Below are 17319 nucleotides of genomic sequence, written 5' to 3'. Positions count from 1 at the left end.
ACAGCTGATGAGCCGACATGGATGGGTTGTTACCACCCCAGAGCCCAACGATGGTTTCAGGGCCCCTCTGTGTTGTACACTCTGCGTGTCTGGGCGCCTGTGACCACCATGGTAGTGCACAGGTAGTTCATGGCCCTGCCATCCTCCGTGTGCCCCCTGCTCCTCGCTCCCTCCAGTCCTGATCACCGCGGCCGCACTCTCTGGGCACTGCCTTTCACAGGCAGACGTTTTAAATGTCAATCTACCCCCCTTTTCTTTCATGGACAATGCTCAGGGAGTGTGCTAGGAAGTCATCGTCGGACTGGTTCCTTTAAGGGGCTAGGGAACGGCCAGCCGCAGTCCCATAGGGCTGGTGCATTGGAGCTCTGCCTGGAGTGGTGCTGACCAGGTCAGGAGAAAGAGGGAGAGAGAGAGAAACATCAATGATGAGAGAGGGGCCTCCTGCACGCCCCCCACTGGGGATGGAGCCCACAACCCAGGCATGTGCCCTGATGGGGAATCGAACTGTGACCGCCTGGCTTATAGGTCAACACTCAACCGCTGAGCCATGCCGGTCGGGCTAGATTTGTGTCTTTTATCAGCCGCAGTGGTCCCTGTGAAACGCCAAGGGGAAGCGTGAGCCGATTACACACTGAGCTGGGCAGGAAATGTTGAGCAAAAATGAGGTATCCACCCGGCAACTTCCAACCACACTGAGTGGGAAGCAAGCACAGAGCTCCGCGCTGACGTCCCAGCGGCACGTGGCCTCAGCGCCTCCCCCGGCGGGTGTCTGTGGGGAAGGGCCTGTAAGCCGGCTCATCCCACACAGTCTGACGGCAGAGAGAGCGCAGCCGGGCCGGCGCGCAGGGTCCGAACTTACCTGGAGCCACATTCCTTACCTGTCCACTGGGCCCATCCACTTGGCTCAAGCGGATACTGTCGTGGACTTTTTTTTTTTTTTTTTTAAAAAGGGAAGAGATCACATTTATTGAACAATTCCCCTACAGATTTAGATCTTAGGCCCAGTTTCACAGAAATTTTGGAACAACACTACAGTCTTACTTTGCATTCTCCTTTTACTTAACAGACCCCTTGTTAGCTAACTACGACCTCACTGGTCATCCAATCATGAGAGAGAATTGAAGGTAACTCACAGTGTCTCTCTCTCTCTCTCTCTCTCTCTCACACACACACACACACACACACACACACTGAACGTGTCACATGTGCTTCCTAAGAAATGACACGAGAGCAAAGATAGCCCAACACTTAAAATAAATCTTAAGGCATTGTTTATGTACATTACAGCACATAAAAGTAATAGAAAAGTATAGATTTGACATGTTTCTTATATATTTGCCAGAATATCTAAAAAAAAATAAAAGCATCACTCCAAATCAGAAATACTATAATTTAAAACTTTACTACCTACGTTTTCTCAATAGGTCACCAAAACAAACACCAACCTTCCCCCCACAAACTATAATGCACAGATCTGTAGGGGGAGAACATTAACGTTGAGTTCATTTTCATGATGAAGAACACTGCATTTCCGGAAACGCTGGTAGTACAATACCTGCGACAAGACACCAAAACCCAAGACCAACTTGTAACCAGTGATGGGCAAAATGAGCCTCTCGCTGGACAAGTCGAAACATTTCTTTTCACAAATGTTTTGAGGGGCATTTCTTTTTACAAATGCTTAAACTTACACACAGTTCGAACATGTAACTTTAACAAAGCTTATGTGACAAGTGCAAGTCTTCTGGCTTCCTGACACACGGCATCCTGATGGTCCGCCAGCTTCTGGAGCGAGAAGTGTTTCTCTAGGAAGAACAGAGCCATGTCGCGGTGCCTCCTGCACGTCCACTATGTGTCGGAGTCGCTTCCCCCGCCCGGGCTGCTGCCATCCAGCCCGTCACTCTCTTTGTCCCAGTCCTTCATGGACGCTCCCATCATAAAGTCGTCTCGGAGGATGCTCCATCCTGGGCCCTCTTCTCTCACTTCAGTCTGCTTGGCCTGTGAGCTCCTTCCGGTCGAACCTTTGTCGCTGGCACTTCCGTCCATGCCCCTCAGAACGCTGATGAAATCTTTCTTGGAAACGGTTGATATCAACTTCGCACGCTTCCTGATCGAGCTCCCGGCCTCCTTGACCTTCTCGTCAACGTTCTTCTGATGTTTCTGGACGGCGTTGAATAACTGCACCACACCCCTCGTGGCGATCCCCTGCAGATTCCTCCCGGTGTCTTTGTCGGTGACCACGTCTGGCTTGACCCTGCACATCATTTCCCACTCCCGGTTCTTATCGAGCTGCTTCCTCTTCTCCAGTCTCTCCTGCTTTAACTTCTACTTTTCCTGTTCCAGCTCTCTGTTTTTCACCAGGATGGTGGGTTTGCTCCTAGGGGTTTTCTTGTTCAGGATTTTAGCCATGGCGTCGGCCCAGCCCGAGCTGGTCCCCGCGGCGGCTCCAGCAGCATTTTCGCTGTCGTCGTCACAGGGTTCCAGCTCATCTTCATTGTCAGCCTCCGCTGCTTCGTCATCAGAAGGAAAGTGGCGCTTTTGTGACGCACGCCTTCCTGTGGAACCTCCCACGTCGGCAGCGTCTTGGCCCTCATCTTCCAGCTCCGATGCTGCAGCCTTGGCTACCGTTTTCATCTTCTTTTTCCTCTTGACGGCGTGTTTCAGCTTCTTCTCCGCACTCCCACGTGAGTCGCGGACGGCCGCGGCCATGTTTTCTCAACCGGAAGTCCTGTCGTGGACTTTTGGGTCCCGCCCCAAATTCCATTGTTGAAACCTACCTCCCCAATGTGGGTGTATGGAGTTGGGGCCCTTGAGAGGTGCTTAGGAGATGAAGGTGGGGCCCCATGAATGGGACCAGTGTCCTGATAAAAAGGACCCCAGAGAGCTCGCTGCCCTGTGAGGACGCTGTGAGATCGGCATCGGCCTCCGGAAGACGCTTCACCACGCCCCGTGCACAAGCACCCTGACCGCAGGCCTCCGGCCCCCAGAGCCGTGGGAAGGAAGTCGTGTTGTGTGCAAGCCCCAGCCTAGGGTATGCTGTCACAGCAGCCCAAGAGGCCTGAGCCAGGGCCACCTGTGAGGGCGTGAGGACCAGCCCGGACCCAGCTCAGGGGGAGATGAAGTGGGGGTGATGAGGATGTCAACGGCCCCCTGTACTCTGTCACTGGGTGCTGTCCCCAACTCGCAGGGTCTGTGCTACCTCTGAAACCCACAGAAGGGGGGCAGGGATGCCTCTCCCAGGGCCACTCTGTGGTGGGAAGAAGGAGGCCGCTGCGAGCTGAGGTCGTTCCTACGGGGCCCCCTGAGGGGAGCGGGGAGCCGCCAGCATCCCTCTCTCTGGGGAGTGGACGGTGGTCCTGAGGTGCCCGCTCAGGCAGGACAGCGCGTGTCTCATGGAGGCTGCACAGGCCCCGCTGCTGCCAGGACACAGCACCACAGAGCCAGCGGCTGAAGACAACTCAGATTTGTCCTCTCACAGTTCTGGGCACCGAGGTCCAACATGGGTCTCTGTGGGTTGCAATCAAGGGGCTGGTTCGCTGGTCCTTCCCAAGGCTCCGGGGAGGACCGTGCCCAGCTCTGGAGGCCCCTGGGTGGCCCCTCTCCATCCACAGAGCACGTCCCCATCTCTGTGACCCTGTGCTGGGACCGCAGGTGTCTCCCGCCGAGCCCTCACCTGAACCACATGGACAAAGTCATTGCCAAACGGGCCGGCACATGGCAGGTCCTGGGCACTGGCATGCAGGCGTCCTGGGAGCGAGATTCTGCCTCCCACACGGGGACCGGGGGCTGTGGCATGCAGATGGACCAGCAGGAGGTACTCTCCCCTGGTACTGCCTGCCCACACCTCACTGAGGCTCTCCAAGCCACAACCACTGTCAGCAAACCTCGGGGAGCCTGTGCCACCGCTCCGGGGACCAGTGCGGCCGCGGTGTCCCTCTGCAGGTCTCTAATCCGATCAGTGGCTTGCACCGAGGTTCCGCTGGGCTGGTCAGGGACCTGCAGGAACTGCGGCACCAGGGCCAGACAGGCCTGCGGGAAGCGTGCTAGGCACATGGGGACCGACCCGCACAAGGGCAACGCTGTGGGGGTGGAGGCAGAGATGGGGAGTGTCTGTAGCCAGGAACCTGAGAGGCGGCTCCAGCAGAAGCTGATGGAGGCCTGGAGCACACCCCTCGGAAGACCCGGCCCTGAGGACGCCTTTATCGGCGGCATCCGGCATCCGGCATCCGGCACAGAGAGATCACTTTCTGTAGCTGAAGCCCCCTGTCTATGGGCTGCGTCTGGCGGCCCCAGCTCCTTCACAGCCTGGTGGTCACGTGCATGTGCCGGCAGTGCATGTGAGCCGCACAGACCATCTCCCTGCCCCCGGGCAGCCTGCGGCCGCTGTGCAATTGTCCTGTTTTCAGCTCAGGACATGGCACAGACGCCTCCCGGGGTGGGTGGCCCTGGCCCATGGCTTCTCCGTTCACCCCACTCACTGCCGGCTCCCAGCTACCCACGCTCAAGTTATTGGGGAACAAGCTTGTGCTTAAAGGACTGGGGGCTGACATTAGCCCTGACCTTAGCCCCCAAGGGAGTTAAGGGGACCTCCCTGGAGACCCCATGCGTGCAGCTCCCATGGTCTCTTGGCACGGAGCGAAGAGGCGGCTCTGTCAACCTGCCCCGCAGCCCTGCCGCCGGCCCGGCGCCCGGCCTGGCCATTTGCAGCTGACGAGGCATCAGAAGTCATTTCTGCAGGAAAAGCAGCTCCCGTCCCTCAGTGACGCCACCGCCTCTGAACCCCATTTGTCAATGCTGTGGCCTGAGGAGGGACCGTGGGGACAGGAGGCAGCCAGCCCTGGGTGACCTTGGCCGAGGGAATGCCCTTTGTGATGTCAAAGGAGAAGTGTCAGCTGGCCCTAATGAGTTGGAGGCACACGGTGGAGCTGCGGCCTGGCAGGCTGGGCACCTGGCCCTGGGGGTCCTGGGCGCTGGGCACGGGGGGGAGCGGGGAGGAGGCACCTTCTGGTTTTTAGTCCTGGCACTTCTGTGGGCTCTCGGGGATTTGAAGCCCCACTCCAGACCTTGGTGGCCTTGGTGAGTGGAGGACGGGGTGGGGGAGGGGAGGTCACCATTCCCAGGGGTCAGGGAAGCAGCAAGGCTCCCGCCACCACCCTGCGCCTGCCTCCTTCCTGCTCTGGGCTCAGCTCCTACATCCATAAACCCAGCGTCCCCATACCTTAGAATAAAGCCGGAGTTCTCACACGCCCCCCCCCGCCCCCCCCCCACACACATTCTTTCCATCATTTGCTGCAGCTTCCTGCTGTTTTGTTTCAGATTTTGTAGGTGTGTGGCCCTGGCCTGAAGGCCCCAGCAGAGGGTGTGCTCGCACTGACCTCACTGGAGATCAGCTAGTTCACAGCAGGTGAGACTCAGGTTTATGAGGAGCCTCAGGTGCTGTCCCAGGTCTAGCACGACAACCCCGCCATCAGAAGTGTCCGGAAGCTCAGTGTATCTAAGAGAGCCGCCACGGGGCTGGGGGTTTCTCCCGCACACGGAGAAATGTTCATGCAGTGCCTATGGCAGCCGTGGGCAAACTACGGCCCGCGGGCCGGATCCGGCCGTTTGAAATGAATAAAACTACTGAAAAAAAAGACCGTACCCTTTTATGTAATGATGTTTACTTTGAATTTATATTAGTTCACACAAACACTCCATCCATGCTTTTGTTCCGGCCCTCCGGGCCAGTTTAAGAACCCATTGTGGCCCTCGAGTCAAAAACTTTGCCCACCCCTGGCCTATGGCCTCTGCGAGTGTGGTTGGATGTTTATTTCCAAGCAGACGTCCACGCCAGAAGCTTCAATAGGCCGCACCAACATCATCCTGGCCCGTGTTTATTCACAGATGAGGAAGCTGAGGCACGGAAGCCTAAGCAACCTGCCCAGGGACCCCCAGTGAGAACGGCAGACCCAGGAGCGAATGCTGGGATTCAGAGCTGGGGCCGCCTCGGGCCTGCCCCGCTGACGGAGGGCCTGCGTGCACGGGCCCGCTGTGGGCGGATCAGAGCCCTTCCCCTGCCCCCTAGCTTCCTGGGAGGCGACCAGAGATTAGCTGCCTATATAAGTAAAAATCCCGCTTACCGGCAGAGAGGACTATTTCAGGCTTCACCTTTCAGCCAATCAATGTCCAGTCTGTGCGGTCAATACAGCCCCGGGTGCTCAGGAAGCCGGCGGGAGGCCCACTGGGGGAGGGGCTCCAGAGGGCTGTAGGGCAGTCATGAGCCTGTGGAGCCTGCCCTGCTGCCAGCACCCCCCCCTCCCCCCCCCGCCTAGTGCCAGAGGTGGTCGTGGGTTCCGAAGACCTGCACGCACTGAATACAGAGCTCCCAGTGTCAGCAAGCTCAGTGAATGCTGGCTTTGCCGTGGGAGAGGCACCACCTTCCCCAGGACCTGCCTGCCTGCGGCTCAGAAGGCCCAGGAGTCCGGGTGCCTTGGGGCTCTAGGCCTTGACCTCCCCAGGCCAAGCGGCTATGGAAACGGACGCTGTCTGCCAGCCAGCCATGGCACCCGCTTGCCACCGTCCTGGGCAGAGACGGGCCCAGCGGCTCCGTGGGGGTGAGCTGGCGGTGGCCTTCTCCGTTATTAGACAGCCAGCGCCATTTGGTGCTAGAAGTTTGAGGCACGATGCCTGGTTTTTAAGCCCCCGTTTATTTTGCTAAATTGTTCTTGGGAGAAGAATACATTGTTAAGGGCACCTGTGACATACTTATTGGTGGGGCTATTAAAAAGCCCTACCTGATCTTGGGGGGTCAGGGGAGCCAGCGTTGTCATCGTATTTAATTACACCTGTTAGAATTCACAAGCTCGTGATTAGAAATTTCTAGAAAAATGGTTCCACCAGCACAAGAGGAGGTGGCTCTTGCTGGGGGCTTGGGGAGGGGATGGCACTTGGGCAAATCTGGGTCCCTTCCTGGCGTGCAATTCCAGCCCGGCCCGGCCAGGCTCTCACCCGGGGGAGCACCAGCCTCCTCCAGCCCTAGGAAGGCTCCTTCCGCCCCTTTGTCTCTGGCCCAGGGAGAGGCCCTGCGGACTTGTGGGGCCGGGTCCCAGAAGGGGGTCTGGGGGAGAAGGGGCAGGGAACGGCCCTGGCCAGTGGAGCCTGGCACCGCTGACACTGTTCTCGCTCATCCCTCGTGGGGCCCGCATGGGTTTCCTGAGCACCTACGGTGTCTTGTGCGACATCAGGCACAGCCAGAACGACCAGGGTGCTGCGGGCTCCGGGCCGTCCCTGGAGGGCCTGACAGCTGACCCAGGCGAGCAGGCAGCTGAGGGCCTTACAGGTCACGTGCCTTTCGAAGCACTGTCCTGCTTCCCTGCCAGGCCCTCACCTCCAGGTCACCACCCCTGGATGGAGAAGGGGGGCCTTCTGATTTCCGGGTGGGGAGGTTGAGGCCACTCCTTTCTGTTGCTCAGGGAGGTGGCAGGCAGGCACAGGTGGCAGGCCCACGGCTCCCGGTCAGGCCCTGTCCCCACAGCCACAGGGACAGGGGCTCCAGCGGCCCCTCCTCCCCCAGCCTCCCATCCCATCATCCTCCCAACTTAGTTTCTTGGAAAAGGCTATTCTTGGATCTGCCCAACAGGTGCCCAGCGTGGGGCTCGAGTCCACGCTGATGTCAGTCTCCCAAAGTGTCCTGGTCGGGTTCCGAGGTCGCCTCTGCCCCTGGCGGGCCGAGTGCCCCTGGGCTGGCTCTGCAGGGAGGGCTTCAGGCCCCCCCAGGTACGGCCAAGAGGACCGGAGAGCAGACACGGGGGTGGATGTCTCCCCTTCGGGGAAGCACTCTCTGCCCCGCTGTCCTGTTACGCCATTGCTGGCTCGGAGCTGCTCTCTGAGCTGGGAGGCCTGGGCTGTGTCTGAGCTGGCGTTTGGGTCTGACTCTAGGCCAGGCCCTGTGCTAACCCCTTTCCCAAGGTGACCAGCTGACTCACAGAGGAGGTCAGAGCACCGAGAGGCTGGGTGGCTGTGCCTGCGCTCAGGACACTGTGTGTGAGCCAGCAAGCGTCTCCCGAATGGACCAGTGAGTGAGTGTGTCCCAGCCTCGCTGAGATCTGTATCGTGGGGCACAAAGAACCTGTTTTGAGGGCTTGGTACCACTTCTGGGGACCCCTGGCTCCCAGGGAGGCACCTATGCCCCATGTGTGTGGCTCTCAGGCCGGGCCCACCTGTGCAGCACCCTGGGTGCCGAGGCACCGGCATTAAGGGCCTGGCCGGCAGGTCCCCCGCCCGCCCCCAGCCAGCCCTCTGGTCCGCACAGGGAAAAGAGCCAGATCCAGGCGGTGTGCGGGAGGCGGGGTCAGCCGTGGACAGAGGAAATGTATTTGTTTGGCATCCGACTGCCTCTGCAATGACATAATCATAAAGTTGTTTCTGACTGGGCAGTGACATCACTCGTAACCGTGTGCACACGAGGCCTTGGCAGGCGGGCCGCGGCCCTCTCAGCCTGGGCGGAGGTCGCTTCAGGGGTGCAAGAGGCTGCCTCAGGGTGCCCTCCCCGGTCAAGCACCCCCATGGCTTGGGACCGTGGTCCCATCTGCAATTACTGCAGCACGAGTGAGCGGGGTGACAATCTCGCTCCCTCAAATCTGAGATTAGCTTAATGGGGGGCTGGGGTGTCACTGTGGGGGGAGGGGAGGGGCTGGTGCAGGAGAAGAGGGAGAGGCAGTGAGACGGGATGGGGTGGAGGGATGCGGACTCAAGTGGGTACCAGAGTGGGGGGAGGGCAGGTAAGAGGGCTCTTGATGCCGCCCCTGTCTGGAAGCACCAGCCATGAGACCCCCCTGCAGGCCTGGCCTTATCTGCTATCTCCACAGGAAGGTCAGCCTGGGATCTCTCACCCTGGGGGTGGCAGGCGAGAGGAAGTGCCTGGGGGGAGCAGGGAATCAGGGCTCTGATATGAGTCCTCAAACCTTGAGCCTTCAGTGGAGCCCCAACCTGAGCAAATGGGCCTCAGGTCACACTGCGCAGCCATCCCCACCCCCCACCCCCGCCCCGCCCCCAGACAGTGCCTGGCCCGCAGAGCCTGGTTCAAGCACAGAATCCTTCCCTCGGGCCCAGCAGCCACATAGACGGCGGGCCTCGGCCTGGAAGCAGCTGCCCACGTTGGGAAGACGCAGCAGCCCAGGCTGACCTGGGCGCCCTGACCTCCCGAGTGTGGGCTTCAGTTTGTGTCGCTTCCGTGCCGGGTAACACATTATTACACACCAGCAGCTCACGCCGCCCATGGTGAGGCGGAGGCGCCCTTCTGCCTCGGGCCTGTGTGTGCCCAGCGAGGGGGGCGGGGGATTCCAGTTGTCCCTTTGACCAAGTCACCTCATCTCCCCCCCCCCCCCCCGTCTGCCTGGGGCTGGCTGCTGGGCCCTGGCGGCCAGTGCGACCACCAGGGAAGCCCTCCCTCAGGCCTGGCACCTTGGCTCCCCATGGCCAAGCACAGCCTTTGCTGGAGGAGGGGAGTCCTCTGGGGTCATGAGCTCCCATCCTGGGCAGCACCTGATGGACCATCTGGCCACCCACCAGCACAGAAGACTGTCCTGGGCGACCTTCAGCTCAGTCCCAGGTCCCATCTAGGTGCCTCCTTCCCACGTAGACTCACAGAGCTGTCCCTAAGCTCTCCCAGGCCTGGACCCCCAAGGTCAGCACCCCAATCACCGAGCACAGGGGCAGAGCTCACCCCGTGGGGGTGTGGGGCAGAGGCCTGCAGGTGGGGGAGGTAGCCCAGGGGGAGGTGCCCCTGAGGGCGCTGTCACACCTTGCCTGTGGCTGCAGGGCTCGGCCACCCTCTCTTGAGGCCATCACATCTGCCTCCCCTCATTTCCTGCGCATAATGTGACATCTGTAACGCTACAGCAGAGCAGGGAGAAAACACAACTCAGGCCGCCCACGTGGCCCTGAGAAGAGCCGCCCTGGTGCTAACTCGGTCATCTCGTCAGTTGCTGCTCCACCTGGCAGCCGCTCAGTTCCCTGCTCCAGATGAATGCGGCTTTTTCTTTAAAGCACTTTTATAACCACCCCAAAATGAATATTTATAGGGCAGGGATGCAGGGCCGGCTAACTGTGGCCAAGATCCTGTTGGATGGACACTCCCGGGCTCCCAGAGGAGGGCAGGGAGATACAGCCACAGCCTTAACCCAGGGCCCAGGCTCCAGAGAGGGAGAGGAGGCCAGAGAAACCTCTGACCCAAAGAGATCACTGCCTGGTGCTGACAGTCAAGGGAGACCAGGCCGCGGGGAGCTGCGTCCACTGTGATGACCGGTGCGCTGGGAGCTGGGTCACCTGCCTCTGCATGCCGCAGCCCTGGCCCCAGGGCGTCCATCAGGGCAGCTTGAACTGTGCAGCCCGGACCCGCTGTGGTCACCTAGAACAGGAGGCGTTTGCTGAGGAGCCCCCTTCAGCCAAGCCCGGGGGGGGAGCAGGTGCCCCTCAGGCATCACCCCTAGGTCTGTCCAGCCTGACAGGAGGGTAGTGGGCAGGGAGCCTCCAACACTGGACACAGCCCTTTGCAGAACCTGGGCTCCGCACCACTTCTCTGGACCCTGAACACAGGTGCAGGACGCTGGCTCACCTGGACCGAAATTCTGTCCCTCCTCAGTGATCTCAAGGGGTAACATTTTGGGCTACTTGGGCTTGAAGGCAAGAGGGATAAAGGTCTGGGGTTCTCTCAGTTCCCGGCCTCCTGTAGACTCCAGCCCGATTCCTTTCACGGGGATCCTTCCTTGAATCACACCCGCAAAGTCCCTTTTGCCACGTGAGGGGACACATTCCACATGCGCAGGTGCTGGGCACCAGGGTGCAGGCCTCCGGGGAGAGGTGCTGTTTCCCCACAGGGAACATTCCAGCAGCACCGGGCCCTTTGAGGACCCTCACAACCTCCTGCGCAGACCATGGCCTCCCCCACTCCCCTCCGGCCCCCTCCTCCTCCGCTGCGGGTACCGGGGGGAGGTTGGAGCGAGCCAGTGCCATGCCCTCTGCAGCATTCAGGTTCCCTCGCAGCCCGGGGTCTGGGGGGCCCTGAGTCCAGGCGGTGAGGGTCAGTGGGGGAGAGGCTGGAGCCTGAGCTCGACGTGTCTTCTTTTCTTATTGAAGTGAAATTCACAGCATAAAATCAGCCATTTTAAAGTGGCAGTGAGCACATCTCCCCGCGGTGCAGCTGTCCCCCTGCGTGGCCCTGTCCTGCCTGTGGATGTGGAGTCGCGGACCTTCTCTGGCTCGCCCCCCCCCCAGCCCCCCACCCCCGCACCGCCTGCGCAGTGCCCCGCCTTCTCACGCCGCCCGCCCCTCTGCGCGGGTCGCCCTGTCATGGGCAGATGCACGTTCAGGACGCCTCCATTCTGAGCTCGTGCACAAGTGTCTGGGTCCTGTTTTCCGATTTTCAGGCACAAATCCCGGAGCAGAGCGGCCAGTCGCCATCTAACTGGCGGAGGAGCTGCGGGCGGTCCCCTGGCCTCACCAGCTCACACCCTCACCAGGACCCGATTCCCGTTTCTCCACGTCCTCGCCAACACTTGCTACTTTCCAGTTTGGGGCTTTTGTTTCTTTACCGCCATCCTGGCGGCCTTGCTCCGGCTCTCACGGCTGATTCTCCTTCCTGTGGCGGCCAGGGGAGGCGGAGGGCACAGGAGCGGCATGCCTGCTGCGGAGCCCAGTGGACTCGCCACTCGGGTCCTCGCCACTCGGGTCCCCGCCCATTTTCTCACTGGGTCGCTGGACTTGCCTCCACGGAGCGTGGCCAATGGGTGAGCATTCGTTCATTTGTCCCTTCGCTCCCCTGGAGGTAAAAGACCTGAAGGTGAGAGAGGGGCCCTGGGCCTTCCCTGAGCCAACAGCACATGGGGCCCTGCTGAGTCCTCACCAGGCTCAGCCCGCCACCGCCCAGGAGGGGCCGGGCCCTACGTCACTCAGAGCACTGGTGGCGCTGCTCGCTGCACCCAAACCCGGCGCGGAAGGGCGCCCTCCTGCATGGTGAATTGGGCTCACGCCCAACAGGGTCCCTGAGGCTGGAACCTTCCTGGGTTCCAAACCTCTCCCCCCAGCCGCCGCCTGTGCCCTGGGGACGGGGACGGCGTTTCAGGGAATGCTTTCAGCAGAAGCCACTGCCCCAGGGGCGTGCTCACAGCTCCATTACTGTCCTGAGCTTCCAGGAATCTGCTGCTCTCCAGCCGTGCTCCGCCCTCTGTTCACTCAAGGGGCCCACCCCCCGCGGGGTGCCTGAGGCTCAGAAACCGCATGTGCCTCACTCACCAGATTCCAGGCCCCCTCAGGAGTCTTCCCCCAGGACTGTACTGTGGGCTCTGAGCTGGGGGGCGGGGGGGGGGGCAGCCTTCCCCTCACCACTCAGGTCCCTGCTGCTCAGGTGGGGCAGGGCCCTGTCCATACCACTCAGGGACGGTCCCTCCTCCAGGAGGCGTCAGGCCTGTGGCCGCCTCTTCTCTCCCTCCCCTCCCCTCCCCGCTCCCTTCCCCTCCCCTCCCCCTCTTCTCCTCCTTTAGTCCTTCTTCCCACCCACTTCTCTTTTGCAGGAACAAAGCCCCCCTCCCCGGCATCCCTCACCTGACACCCCTCTTTCTCAGAAGCACCTCCGCTCAGTCAGCAGACCTTTCGGGCAGACTCTGAAGGGCCGGCCAGAGCCTGAGGCTCTGGGTCCTCCCTGGTCGGAACTCGGCCTGTGGCCTGGGCTCCTGACCAGCCCCTCCCTCACCTGCGGCACTCCCACCAGAGTGGCCGTGGCCCTGCCTGGCTGGCCATCTGTCTGTCCCCTGCTGCAGCCCCCTGGCCTCTGGGCTGTCCCACAGGTTCCCGCCTCCAGCCTGTGTGCTCCTGGGACCCTCTGCCCGCTGCCCCTCTGACGTCACTGTTCATCCCCCACAAAGACCTCCCTTGACCTGTGACCACCACCACCACCCAGGCCCTGCCCATCCCTTCCCCAAACCTTCTACCTCCTCACCATGAACAGCCCTTGTTGGCGACTGAAAACAAAATTAACTAAATTAAAGCAAATCAAAGATATGGGTCTGGCCAGGCCAGCATGGCTCAGTGGTTCAGCGTTGACCTATGAACCAGGAGATGGCAGTTCAATTCCCGGTCAGGGCACATGCCGGAGTTGTGAGCTTGATCCCCAGTAGGGGGTGTGCAGGAGGCAGCTGATCAATGATTCTCTCTCATCATGATGTTTCTGTCTCTCTCCCTTCCTCTCTGAAATAAATTTCTAAAATATGTTAAAAAAAAAAAAAAAGATGGGAGTCCGCAGTCGGACTACCCCATTCCCAGATCTCAGCAGCCCCATGTGGTGCGCACAGAGCCTGCTGTGTGGCCGACCCATCCCCACATGCTGCAAGGCGGGCTGACCTTGGTGAGTGAGGAGAGGGGCCGGCTGCTGGGCAAGGCTGCTGCCTCACTCGCCTGTGCCCAGGAAATGGCGCCACACCACCTGCCACCTTTGCGAGGAGGCCCACCAGGTGGGCACTGGTGTCCCCACGCCTCTTTAACTCTGGGTGGTCTCCCTGGTGGTGTCCTCTGTGTCCGACGCAGGGGACACTGGGTCTGTCTTCACGGGGCTCTGGGAGGAGGCGGTGTCCCGCCAGCCACTGCCAGCTCTGCCCCCGTGTGACCCGGGCAGTCAGGCTCCTGCGAGCCCCACTCTTTGGTGAAGGGGCAGCAGGATGCTCGCCTCTGTGCTCCTCAAGTCCAGCAGACACTCCACGGGAGCTTCCGGAACCCCGGACGCTGGTGCTGTGGGGGAGTGAGTGGAGCGCCCTGTCATCTGGCTTTGTCCTAGGGACCGTGGGGACCTCTGGACACCTGCCACTCACACAGCCTGCTGCTCGGGTGGTGAGTGCCGCTGCCATTAGGAGGGTGTGAGTCCCAATTCACCTCCCCTCCCTCACTGGCTGGGAGGTCACTTAAAGGAGCCAGCCTCTGGGACAGGCCACCATCCACCCCCACCCCTGCTGTTTTGCCCCGCCCCCGCCTGCCTGCCCTGACCCTCCTCTCCCCACTCCCTGCCTAGGGCAGGAAGGCAGGGAGGGCAGGAGGGCACAGGGCACAGGGGGTGTGGGCAGTTCTGACCCTGGCCCTACCGCTGCTCTCAGGCTGTCTGCTGGAGGCCAAGTGGCTCTTTTGTTTCCAGAGAAGTGCCTGAATGGGGGCAGCTTGAGACCCTCAGGGTTCCCACTTCCCTCGGGTGAACCAAGTGAGGGCCCCTCAGTTGGGCCCATGGGCCTGGGAGCAGAGCCCGACTGGCTCCCCTCGGTGTCCCCATCTCAGTCTCCCAAACACTCAGTTTCCCCAAAGTGCGGCCCACCTGGCTGGAGGCCGGCTCCGGCCCTTCCCCAGCCCCACTGCTGCTCCAGGAGGCACCTGAGCCCCCACTGCACTCTCTGCTCTCTTGGCCTGGCGTGGGGAGTGGGGATCCTGGGGGTGAGCCACAGAGAACATCCCCCGACACCCCGTGTCCCAAGGCTCTGCAGCCTGGCCAGGGGAGTCACGGGGGTGAGGCACAGGGACCTGCCCTGAGAAGCACTGGAGATGCGAGGTTTGTGACATCGCTTTCTGGAATAATAGGGCCTCTGGCTGCGCTCTGGTCAGGACAAACAGAGAACGAACCACCCTGCACCCCAGCCCATGTGGGCCTTGTGCCACCTATTCTCGCAGTCCCTGACTCTATCCGAGGGGACTCCAGAGGAGCAAGGGGACCTGCCCAGCTCACACAGTTGGGGAGGGGGCAGTTGGCTCTGTAAGGACATGCCCATTACATAGTTCAGGGGTGAACCCTGGATGGGGGCGCCTGAGAAGGACCGGTGCACGGACTTCGGGTCTTCCACTCACACAGGCCCCTGGCTGCAGGCCTGGTGGAGTGTGGCAGCTCATCAGCCTGGCTCCCTGTCCAAGGTGACCTGTGGGCGTCATTACTCAGGGCTGGCTTGGGAGCCTCCAGAGACCTGGGCAGCTCTGTCACCACCGAGCCAGTCTCTGATTCTTGGCAAAAGGGCAAAGCCCAGGGGGCACCCAGTGGGACCCTGGGTAGGGCCCAGCCAGCTGGAGGCCAAGTGCAGGGAGGAGGTGCAGGCCCCGCTGCCTGGCCCGAGCCCTGGGAATCACCTGGGTCTCCCCAGGGTACCCCTGGGAAACGGGCTTCATGGCCTGAGAGGCTGTGCTGGGCTTTGGTTTCGGAGCTTCTGTCCCGGGCTGGGCTAAAAATAGCAGGGGGACGGCAGGGACAACACGGGGAGGGCCTGGGGGGCTGCGGGTGGCAGCCTGGGCCCTGCACAGCCGTCAATGGCACTGGCACACCCACCCTGTTCCCGGTGGCCGGCCAGCCGCGGCCCAGCTGACAGGCTATTTTTTCCCTGCTTGACTAAATATGGTCAGGGCGCACAGCCCGAGGGGGCCACTTGGCCAGCTGCGTGTTTGGGATGCTTGGCCGGGTATATAAGGACTGCAAAGGTGAGGCCAGCTCCTGATACGAGGGGGGCCCCCACGCCCACCGGGGTCTGGGGTCAGCCCTCCCTGCTCTCCCCTCCCCTGCCTGCCTGCTGTGGGAGCCTGCACACCCGGGGGTCCCCTTTTGTTCCAGCCTGACCTCTACCTGGCACTGACCCCTCCTGGGGGGCAGGAGGGTCCCCCAGACACAGCCCAGGGCAGGGAGGGGCTCAAGGTGTGCGGGATGCAAGGTCGCTTCTCTTTAACTCTGCGTCGCCCGCCACTCCTGCGCCTCTCTCCTCCCTCTCTCCTCCCTTTCTCCTCTCCCTCTCCTCTCTCTCAAGATCTCCCTCCCCGCGAAGTCTGCGCTGGTGCAGGAGGGCTGGGGGAAGGGCAGGGGTGCGGAGAGGGGTGCCTGGTGTCTTCTTTCTCTCTGCCTCCCCCACCCCCAAGTGCAACGCGTCGGGAGCTCCGGCCTCCCCCACCCCTGCATTCGCGATTGGCTCCGGGAGAAGGTGGATGGCGCTGCCGCGGCTGCAGCATCGTACCCGGGAGCCGCGACCCTGCGCCCGCCGCCGGCGACGCCAGCCCGGCTGGGGGGCTCCCGGTGAGTCCCGCTCCGCCCGTCCGGCCGCCCCCGCAAACTTGCCGCCGCCCGCGGTGAGGGTGTGCCGGGCGAGGTGGGAGCCGCGGTGCCGGCCGCGTGGCTCCGGCGGTGCCTCGGAGTTTTCTCTGGCTCGAGGCAGCGTCCGCATTTGGAAAACTGCAGAGCCAGCAGCCAGCAGGGCTGGGAGGGCGCGCCCAACGGGGATGCGCGAACTTTGACAGGCCGGCGCCGAGCGAGGCAGCGGCGGCGGCCTCCGAGCTGGTGGGCGCGGACGGGGTCTGGCGCCGGTGGGGGCGGGGGCGGGGGCTGGGGGCGGTTAACCTGCCCAGGCGACAGAGCGCCGCCCAGAAGGAAAGGGCTAAACTTACCTGGAACTTGAGGCACTGAGCGGAGATGCTGGGCAGGGCCTGGGGCCGGCGGCCAGGCTGGCCAGGCTGGGACTCCGCACTCTCGCGGCTCCCTCCGTGAGGTCGGGGGGTGGGGTGTGGGGGGGGGGGGGCTTGTGCTGGGCTGCGGCTCGGTGCGCCCGGGAGACGGGTCCTGAGGGGAGCAGCCCAGAGGTCTCTGCCCAGTCCTTCTGCCTCGTGGCCCTCCCATCAGGGGGTTGGAGCTCTCCCGCACCCCCATGCGAAGCCCGGCACAGCCCAGGCCAGGGACTCGGGGCTGGGGGCGGGCACAGCTGACGGTGCTGGAGGGGGTGCAGGCAGGTGCCAGCTCACGGCCGTGGGGGCCCCTGGGAGGTGGTGTGCGTTTCCCTGTCAAAATGGGAAACTTTTATGAAGTAGCTGAGGTTCATTTGTGAGCAGGTGGGAGCTCACGGGGGCTCTTGTTGGACCTGGGGTGGCTCTCTTACCCTTTGAGGGCCTCAACTTTTCCCTGACCTCCAGATACCATCCCTCTGGGCGCCTGGGAGAGAGGGGCGAGGGAGGGTCAGGGGCCGGCAGTGGCTGCATGTCCCAGCTGCTGGGTCTCCTTTGTCAGGGGGTGGCCAGGAGATTTAGCCCAGACTCTGGGGGGCACACTTCAGGGGTGAGAAGTGGGGGTGTCAGTCGCCCTTTTATCCCTGGCCACATGGAGGTGATGACAACAATATCACACGGATCTTTCTGCCCAGGGACCTTCCATTAGTGGGGTCGGAGCTCTTCCGCACCCCCATGCGAAGCTCCAGCCCCGCCACGCCCGCCCGCACGCCCAGGCCAGGGACTTGAGAAGACACTGCCGGTGACAGCAGCACCCCCACCTTCTCTGGGGCCATCCTGCAGGCT

The 17319-nt window shown here is 61.9% G+C and overlaps 1 protein-coding gene across 1 annotated transcript; it reads right to left on the bottom strand.

Moving 5' to 3' along the window:
* Nucleotides 1-1758: 1758 nt before the first annotated feature.
* Nucleotides 1759-2709, bottom strand: LOC308523726 (RRP15-like protein; the record flags this gene model as incomplete). The annotated part of the gene is given in 2 exon segments (XM_081097732.1): nt 1759-2325; nt 2329-2709. Coding segments are annotated over 2 exon segments (858 nt in total). The 3' UTR covers nt 1759-1848.
* Between the last annotated feature and the right edge of the window lie 14610 nt (nt 2710-17319).

Source organism: Myotis nattereri, assembly GCF_964212035.1.
Source record: "Myotis nattereri genome assembly, chromosome: 8".
NCBI classification, from domain to species: Eukaryota; Metazoa; Chordata; class Mammalia; order Chiroptera; family Vespertilionidae; genus Myotis; species Myotis nattereri.
Note: the sequence above shows the minus strand (reverse complement) of the source record. Positions and strands in the feature narration are given on the sequence as shown.